General features: G+C 46.3%; 1 protein-coding gene across 1 annotated transcript; it reads right to left on the bottom strand.

The window, feature by feature from the left end:
• Positions 1 to 45: 45 nt before the first annotated feature.
• Positions 46 to 7,005, bottom strand: si:ch211-207l14.1 (leukemia NUP98 fusion partner 1). Its single transcript, XM_036546068.1, has 4 exons — positions 6,850 to 7,005; positions 4,072 to 4,326; positions 3,655 to 3,753; positions 46 to 1,146 (listed from the first exon to the last, which is right to left on the bottom strand). Exons 1-4 carry the CDS (start codon positions 7,003 to 7,005, stop codon positions 1,039 to 1,041), a joined length of 618 nt encoding a protein of 205 aa, XP_036401961.1. The 3' UTR covers positions 46 to 1,038.
• Between the last annotated feature and the right edge of the window lie 2,544 nt (positions 7,006 to 9,549).

A 9,549-nucleotide genomic window follows, 5' to 3' on the forward strand; every position in this document is an offset into this window, starting at 1 on the left:
TACCCTAACAGTTAATGTCCTGACCTTCCAACACAAGTGGTGGTCTTTTCCACGAGCACAATCCCTGCTCCATCATGCAGGATGTAACTGGTTCTTGTGGTGTGTTGATAATGGCAGATACACATACAGTTTATATACATTACAAAAACAATACTGACAATGTTTTTCTCCCTGTACCTGTTACATAATAGTAAAAGCAATTACAGTATATCATAGTAATGACAACAAGCATATATAAGCATTTAAATAATATTATTTACAATATTTGTAGAGGTAATATGACAAACATCCTCTAGCTCTCCCTGTTCTATTGTTTGGCAGAACGCATGTTTTGCAACCAACTCCAAGGGGGTGATGTGCATGCTGGGATTCAGACAAAGGCAGGGGTGGTAATAGGATAGGGATAGGATTTTGATGGTAGAGAGGAAGAAATATGAGAACCTATCTGTGGCTTTTAATGTGGTGCTCTAATTACCCTGAGTTCTCTGAAAGTAAGAAAGCCCTTGTGTGGAGTCAGCTTGCTTTGGTTAATGCCTGGTCAGTTCTGCCTCAGTGCCCCAGACAGCACTGGACTTCTAATGACAGTTCATATTCACTACATTACATTCATTTTTACATTCCGGGTTGTTGTCAATATAATTCAAAGCAGGTAAAAAACACAGTTCACTTTCAGTACCATTATTTGCTGTTCAGAAGATACATTGCTACACTACACTGGCTTGCCTTCCCTTGTCTAACTTGCTCCGGGTTCAGGACGATTACATGTTGCCCGGACACTGTAGGCATCAGCAGGTACAGGTGTAGCAGCTGCTGGATTGGGGCTCTGGCTGAGGAGAGCTCTAACAGGTGTCCGGTGGGGTTTCTCACCTTGCTGCATAGTGCTGTGCTGTGAAAGTGGGGTTGGGTCACCATCAGCCGCCTGCATAGCTCTTCAGGGTGTTCAGCCCTGGAGGGGTTATGGGGTGCAGGATGGAATGGGGATGGAGGTGGGGGTGGGGTGGGTAGTTTTGGCTGCATGCTGGAGACCTCGCAGCAGAATCAGGGCACTTTGACGCGGCCAGAGGACCAGTAGAAGGGTTCGGGCATGGCCACATGGATGTGGCAGGTGGGACAAGACTGCTTCTTCCACAGCCACTGCTCAATGCACTGGAACACACACACACACACAGAGTGGGTCAGCTGCTGCAGGTAACATGCAAACACACATTTATAGAGATGAGTATTCCCGGCATCCTCCAGCCAAGGAAATTCAGCCCAGGACCAAGGTCAAAAGTCCTAGGTCAAAGAAACGGGAAGGCCTGTAAGGAGTCGTACTTGTAGGGATGAGTGAGTTCAAATGCTGCGAAAGCCACCCTGTAATTACTGTCAGTAAATGCAGCCATAATTACTGTCAGTAATTACAGCCATAATTACTGACAGTAATTACAGTTATAATTACTGTGAATACGCTCTCTGCTGATGCACAAAGGCAGTGGATTCCAGCACTCAGCAGCGTCCAATCACCCTCTCTGCCCTCTCGTTCCAGAACACCAGTGCCCTGCACAGACTACTGTAGAGTCAGAGCCAGTTCCACAGTCATTGAATCAATTTTCTGCAGGGAAGCTGCTGGCCAGTTTCCTGCAGGCATATGACCCAGTCCCCCCCAACCCCCTCAGATGAGTACCCTCTGGCCACGTTGCTCAGACTTGATCTCCTCCAGTGTAGCTGTCACCATGGCATTGATGATGTCGCCATGGAGACATGCTCCCACAGGTTGATCTATGGATCCTGTGACTCAGCTCAGCTGGAGAGGCAACTCAAAAAAAAGAATACGTCTTTTGGCTATATACATCTGTTCCAAGAAATTACAAGAAAGATGAACACTGAGAAGAATGACCCCCAAACCAAAAGAAGATCCTGAGATGTATCGGCCCATCAATGTATTTATTGCTTTTGAGCTAGCGGTATTTTGTTCAGGGAAAACAAATGTAGATTGTAACAAGACTGTCACATACAGTCCATACAGGTCTGGGTCCAGAAACAAAATTAAAACTCTCATCCTCTGACTAAAAACAGACTACACCCCCTAGTAGGCAGCGTTTTTATGTGCAGAGGGAATACTTCTCTGGCACAAAGGAGGCGGTTACCAGGAATGAGTTTCTGATTCAGAATTAGGAAAGGAGCTGAGATTGTGACCTTAGCCCATATTAAAACAGCCCCAGAAACAGCTGCACTCAGTTCAACACAAATAAAAATAGCACAAATCAGCTCAACAAAATGGACTGATGCTAGCCAACAGAGATACCTAGGTAAAAACAATTGGGTTTGAGTTTGGTTTTTCATTTTTCAAGCCAAATCTCTGATTTGTCGATCACAAATTATCTACCACAAGAGCACAGTGTTTGTGTTTAAGTAGGAGCAGTGTTGGCACATTAGCTTGATGATAAGTGGACATTCCGATTCCTAAATAAAGCTACATAGCAACCACTCCATGTGTACTTCATCGTACATACAGTACAAGCAGATTGCATGAATGTACTGTCAAATAAGCAAACAGTCTAAATATGATCCATGACGTATTCACAGAGAAAATAAAATGGTCAATGGTTGACTAATGGTTGACTAACACTACTGACAAATTACTGTGGAGGAAAATTTGCATATCTGACACTCAGTTCCCAATGTCCCCAAATTGGAATTTCAGTTTTGGTTTGTTCGCTCTTGTGTGCTTTTGCAAAGGAATATTGGCAAAGCTGTTGGATCTGAGGGAAGGATGTTTGGTGGGGTTTGTGTTGTGAACACTGTGATGAGTCTCAATGACTAGAGACTGAAGTCCTCTCAAATTCTGACATCCATGCAGCGTTCCAAAGGGATGAAAACCCCAGGAAGGGAGACTATAGGTATTGGTGCTATAGGGGATCTGTGGGTGAGGTGAGGGGCCTGGCACACGGTTGTGGCCCCAGTGGGGGGGGACACTACCCTGCTGCTGTCTCTGAGAGGCTGTGGAAAGAGGTGAAGCCCAGGTGGAGCCAGCAGAGGTAGGACGGGGCTTGGAGACAGAGCTAGAGGACAGAATTTGGGGCCGAAGTTGAGGATCGGGGTTGGAGTACAGGGATGTGAGGACAGAATTTGGGGACAGGAGCAGAGTTTTGTTATAGGGGTCTTGGGGACCAGGCCGTGTCCAGGAGCGCTCAGCGCTGTCTCCGGAAGGACATCTGCTGCTGTGGCAGGCGGCACTCGGCCCGCTCCACGCAGAGGTGGACCTCCGCGGATTTCCGCCTGTCACAGACCCTTCCCGCCGCCGCCGCTGCCGCCACCGCCGCCACGCTCCCGCTGCGGGCCCTCTGCCTGGCTGACCTTCTCACCTTCCACGTCAATCAACCAAATTCCACGTCAATCAATCAACTTTAAATGCACCGTATGCAAAATCCATGCTTCAAGCAGGGTCTTCAGAGCAGGGTGTCTTTTCGGTTCAGGTTTGGATCTTTGTCATGCAACGCACTCCCCACCAAAATAGATGATCGTGCATTTCAAAATTTTGTTTTTCCTTGTATCATACTTTTGGAGGGAAACGCAGTGGAAGGAGAAAGGGGTGGGGGGGGGGGGCACAGAGCAGGGGGAGCGCAGAGTGGGCATGCAGTCACAAGCTAGGGTTAGGTGTTTTCGGAGCCTCACCTCTTTGTGGAAGTGGTGTGAGCAGTGCAGCTCGGTGACCACGGTTCCGCAGCTGCGCATGTTCTCGTGGCAGATCATACACAGGTCGTCCGCATCGCTCTGCAACACACATCACACGTGTCACATGCCCACACACCGCACACAGAGGTGCAATTCCACCAAGGCGATTTCCAGGCAACTCTAGGGCTTTAGCAGCATGCGTGTAGATCAGGTATCATCACTTTGATTAATGGTTAACTGGTTCTTTTTTCTTCTACACAGAAATACTACAGTTCAGCGATCATGACAGTTAATTAAAAGACAAAAAATGGGCTTGCATTTAATTGTCATTCAGACTTCAGGTAAGGCTGAAAACCAGGCCTGCAGCCTTCCTTGCGCGTTGCGCAGAAGCAGCCCACAGGGGGCAGGGGTGCCCACCAGCGACATCACGTTCCGGCTGCGGAACTTCAGCTTCCGCTCGAAGGTCTCGGACAGCTCGTTGATGGTGGTGATGCGCTGGTCCAGCCTGGGGCTCCGGGCCTGGCTGTTGTCCTCCATGGGGGTGAGCAAGGGGGTGTGGAAGACGTTGTTGTGGGGCCTGGCCTCCTTCTTGTCCCGGGACTTGAGGTGGGCGGGCGCAGGCGCCATTGTGGCGGCGTGGAGGCGGTTCAGCTGCATAGCGTCCAACTGCGACTGAGCGAAAGAGAGAGAGAAAGAGAGAGAGAGATAGAGAGAGAGAGAGAATCTCCCATCATGCCCTTCAGCATGGGCGATAACATCAGCAATTAGCAAACTCTTGCGTATCACATACGCAGAAACACTCCTTCTGCCAACACGGGCTTCACATTAGCCTTCCGTGTTGTCTGGAAAAGTTTACCAACATGTGAAAGGAGATCTCAGCTTTCTCGGATTAAACCCCTACACCAGTGGATGCAGAGGGATAACTGTACTCAGGATGACCCAGGACAACCCAGGCTGTAATCCCACTGCCTAGTACCAAGCTAATTATAGGATTTTGTCCATTAACTCCCCCTAAACACACGCACACACGCACGCACACACACACACACGCACACACACACACACGCACGCACGCACACACTGACACACGCACACATACACACACCCACATGCATGCACGTACGCACACACGCACACACACCCCTCGGCAATTCATATTTGCACTTATCTGCACGTGGAAAATCCATGCAAAATCATAAGGCATTTTTTAATGCAATGTTACAACAGATGATGAAACATCTTTGATTTGAATCTTACATTAGCACACAGCAGTGTAAATGCAGTGCTTTATATTCATCTATCACAGCCAATTAAAGTGTACTCTCTGTTCCATGGAATGGCTGTAACATGGTCTCCTCATTATGAATCCAAAAAAAGATCACAGAATAATATGAAAGAGCTGCTGTAGGAAAAATTATTTACTTTTTCTTAGACCCCAAGTACTTAAGTGCCCATATATATAGTACAAGTAATACATTCCTGCTGAAGTACTTTCCAATGCTTAAATCGTAAATATAGTTCTATTGTGAAAATCAACAGAAACTACAGTGGCCTGGTGTAATCCTGCATGTTAGGATTACGCATTATTGAGGAGTTGTTAGTCTTTGTATGTAAAAAAGGTTGTACCTTACTTGTACAATCGTTTGTTGCCTTTTTTATGTATTCTCTTGACTGCTAGATCGCTAACTATTTTTTGATTTGATATAACTAGCAGGCTAATGCTGTAAGGATAGCTAGCCCCAGACAGACAACTACCTAATTACATAACATCATCTTGTTTCTGATGATAGTGTATTGTGGGTAATAGCTGGAGTGTCAATCACCCACCTTGCACCATGTTTTGCAAGTGAAAGTAAAAGTTACTGCAGCACCGTGTGATGGACTGAGTCTTGTTTAGATGTGGCCTGCATGCACTGTTGCTTAAGAGGTGGTATTATATACACTTTGTAAATGGCTCTAGATAAGAGCACCTGTCATACCAATACATTTAAGTGTGAAAAGCGTGCAAAGAAATGAAGTCCATTTTTCAATCTCCTAATTGCTACAGTCTGCGAAATACAACTGTGCAGGAAGACCAAGTGTGTGATCAGGAAAATGATATTGATGAGAAAAATCACTGCAGCAGAGTTAACACGCCACTCTGCCCTGACCATGGGCTGTTTAAACTGGCCTCTTATGACAGCTATTGCTGTAGGCGTTCTTTTTCAACAGAATCCCTCCCCCTTCCAGTCAAACACACGCAACACTTGCGGACACAAATGCAGATAATGTGGCATGAACAGGTACTAGAATGTTCTAGAATGTTCCACTATGAATGTTCCAGAATGTACTGCTGGCCAGTGTGTGCCAAGGGGATTGGGTGATGCATTGCCACCGCTTCTTTGTGGGATGGTTAGGGGACCGGATAAAGATTCGGTACCAGATTGTACAATACAAGCCGTAACACTTTGCTGGTTTTTTATGAGAGCTGTGTGAGCTCCTGCAACACGAGTGTTATTCAACACGAGTGAACTGCAGTGATTATTTGACCTGTTCTAATGTCCAGTATGCAGTATGCAACTTTTTACTTCAGACCAGTCCCAAGTGATAGGTGACCACTGATCTATTCATTTATTTATGTGCTGTGTAACAACAGGCCACTCCATACAAATCATAGGACATCTCTGACTACTCTGACAGTGGGTAAAAATGGTTAGTTTTAGGACTAATAATATTTCACTACAACATGAGTGAGCTCACCTGAGAGGGTGAAAAGGCAGAGCTACTAATTACTAAAACAACTTAATTGAAATAGACACCAACCCCCTTTCATCTTACTTCATTCTTCATAAAGTGAAGGTCATATGAGACAAAATCCCACCAATGTGTTTCACTGGCAGCCTTCATCAGGGAATTGGCATAGGCTTCTGTTTAAGGGGTTTGGCTTTCCTAATAGGTACATGGAAAGCATTTGAATGCTGCCTTGTATGAGAGAAACTTATACAGTTGTTAAGGCTTTTTTAGTTCATCGCTCAAGTCTAGGTTCAGTGATGCTTGCTAAACCGTAATTTTTTCTCTAAACTTCACCATGTAACTTTTGTATGCATGACTGTTTTAAGAAGTGGGTGATCAGGGGTAAAAGTAATGTTAATTTCCCTGGTGCTTCTCAGTCCTCCTCTCCCCAGCACAGAAGCAAACCCTCCGCGGGAATCTTACCGGACAGGGCAGCGATGCCCGGCGGCCGGAGTAGGGCTTAGACGGCCTCCGGAAGCTGTGCCTCCTCTCCTTCGTCTGCTCCTCCCCGGCATTGTGACCCCAGTAGCTGCTCATCCACTTGGTGAAGTTACCGTCCTCATCCTCGTCATTGTCCATGACAATCGCTGGGTACAGCCTGAGCGACAGAGTGAGGCTGGGGCGGAGGTATCTCTCCGGTTCCGGGTACGAGGGTGCGTGGGGGCAGGAGGTGGACTGGCGAGGGCCGGGACGGCGCTCTGGCTCCGAAGGTGAACGATGTCCCGCGGGGTAGTCCTGCTCTGTGCCGGAGCTGCGCTGCACTGTCCCGCACTGCACAGCACTGCGTTCTCGCTGGAGTCCGAGGTTACGGTAATCAGATCCCTCTGGCTTGTTAGGGCCACTGGTGTGGTTTGTTGTTCTAAGCCGACCCAAAAATACACCGCGCAGCTTTTGCCAAAGTCTTTAAATAAGTGAATCCCCTGTAATCTATTTAGCACTACAGAGGGAGGGAGGGAGAGAGGGGGGAGGGAGTGAACGAGGAGAAGGAGGGATGGGAGGTATAGGAGCTGGGGTGGAACGATGTAGGGGAGTGAGGGTGGGGGGGGCTTGTTTTTAATCTTTCCATTACAGAGCGTGGTGGTAGCAGCTCCAGCCCAGAGGGCAATCAACACACTGAAACTCCAATTCTCCCCATTCTTTCCACTTGCTGAGCACATCAAACCTGTCAATAATTATGGAGTGCTGGGTGCTCTCTCTTTCTGCCCACAGAGCCTGGGGCCTGTGAACAGAGGGACAGAGTGGGGGCTGGTCAGGCACAGCGGGGGTAGGACAGGGTGGGGGCGGTCAGGCAGGGTATTGATGGGGCAGTAGTTCTGATTGACTTTCCGCTTTAGATGTTAGAATGGCTGGGGCAGACTTATAACAGACATGAGTAGATATAACAGTTACTCAGACAATAGACTCCGCTTTTTTGCCTGTTGGAGGCTGACAGTGTGTGTGCCAGGTGACTCCAGGTGACAGATTGACTGGAGGGCTGAGGCATATTTCGTTTACCTTTCAGCATTGCAAAAATGGGCACCCATCAGGACTCATAGTTACATATGTTCTATCTTTATACCAATAACCACAACACCAAAGATGACCCAAAAGAAATCAGTGATAGTAGAGTTCAGTTATTAGTTATCACAGTACATCAAGCACACATGAAAAGGAATCTCACAGGGTGAGTTACCCTCCCGATGCCCAGGAAGGGGAACATTACATTACATTACCTTCATTTGACAGATGCTCTTATCCAGAGCGTCTTTCAGCACAAAAGAACAGAAGTCTGTCCATTGAAGTTGAATGAGCAACAGTGTCAGACCAGACTAACAACACTCCCAGACCAGTGAGTGTGACCGTAACACTATTGAAGGTAACTTGTGTTATGCTGACTAGACAGCCTAGACACTAAGGGAAGGCAAGTACACGCACTACAATACATCACAACATATCAGAGCATGTGGGTGTGGAAAAGCTGCTGGCCAGAGCGGGATGGTTCCAGTATCATGGTTCATAGTGGAGCAAATCACATAGGCAAGGGTAGATCTGAGGTTCTGCAGGGCAAATTTGTTGTATGAGCAGCTAATATTAGGAGCAGACCATCTGTGCTTACCCTCTTCCCTCTTGATGTGGCTACAAAATTAGGTGGAGAAAAGAGGGGTTTGGGTTTATGGGACAACGGGGCCCTTTTTGGAACAGATGAGACCTGTAAAAAAAGACACAGGAGGAGTGTAGATGCATTGGGCCAAGGAGTATTTACACTAGGGCAGGGAGCACACATGCAGTTAAATATAGGGAAATAGAGACTGCTTAGATGGTGGACACCACCCAGAGACATTCCTACTAACATCCAAAATCAAAACCAATTAGTGCATACCATTGTTAGAGATGGATCTATGCAAGCTGGGAGAATGGTCCAACAGGTCAATGTATTCCAGGTAATACACTGATGTGCCTTCCAAGATGCAGGGAGAATTTTTTGGAATTAGAACCTCTTTTGACAAATGGGGACTATACAGTAGCTACCACCGATACTTGGCTATATATACAAGATGGGGCCAAGTACAATATTGTTGGGTATAAACATGAAAATCGTTTTAAAAATCAAAGGTAAAAAAAAAATCTGCCCATTCTTTGCTCCCAAAACCAGTTTATTCTTTTGGTAGACAGCTGATCTTCATCAGGTTAAATCTGCAATACAAACACGCCTCTATCAGTAAGTTTGCTGCATGTCAGATCAGTAACTGGTCAATTCAATTAGTGACAAACAACAGGGATCACAGTGACTCAGTTTATATAAACAACAGAAATACGTTTAGTGTATGAAAACTGCAAAATACATTTATGACAAGTATGTAGATACAAATATTTAAACAAGAATACACAAATATTATATATATCATAGTATTGTTTCAAAAACCTTAATGGTAAAAAATTTAGTCATGTGGACCAGCCTTTTCATGCGAATAACATGAAATAACACGATATAAATCATATTTTTAATTTTTTAAAACCCATAATCGTACTATCTCTACTAAATTATAGGAGATGTCTAATGTCAAGCTTCTCACTGAGACCTCTGGGCAAGAACCAAGAGTCTCCTGTACCTCCTACACCCCCCCCCCCCCCCCCCCATGGACT

Source organism: Megalops cyprinoides, chromosome 14, assembly GCF_013368585.1.
Source record: "Megalops cyprinoides isolate fMegCyp1 chromosome 14, fMegCyp1.pri, whole genome shotgun sequence".
In the NCBI taxonomy this organism is placed as follows: Eukaryota; Metazoa; Chordata; class Actinopteri; order Elopiformes; family Megalopidae; genus Megalops; species Megalops cyprinoides.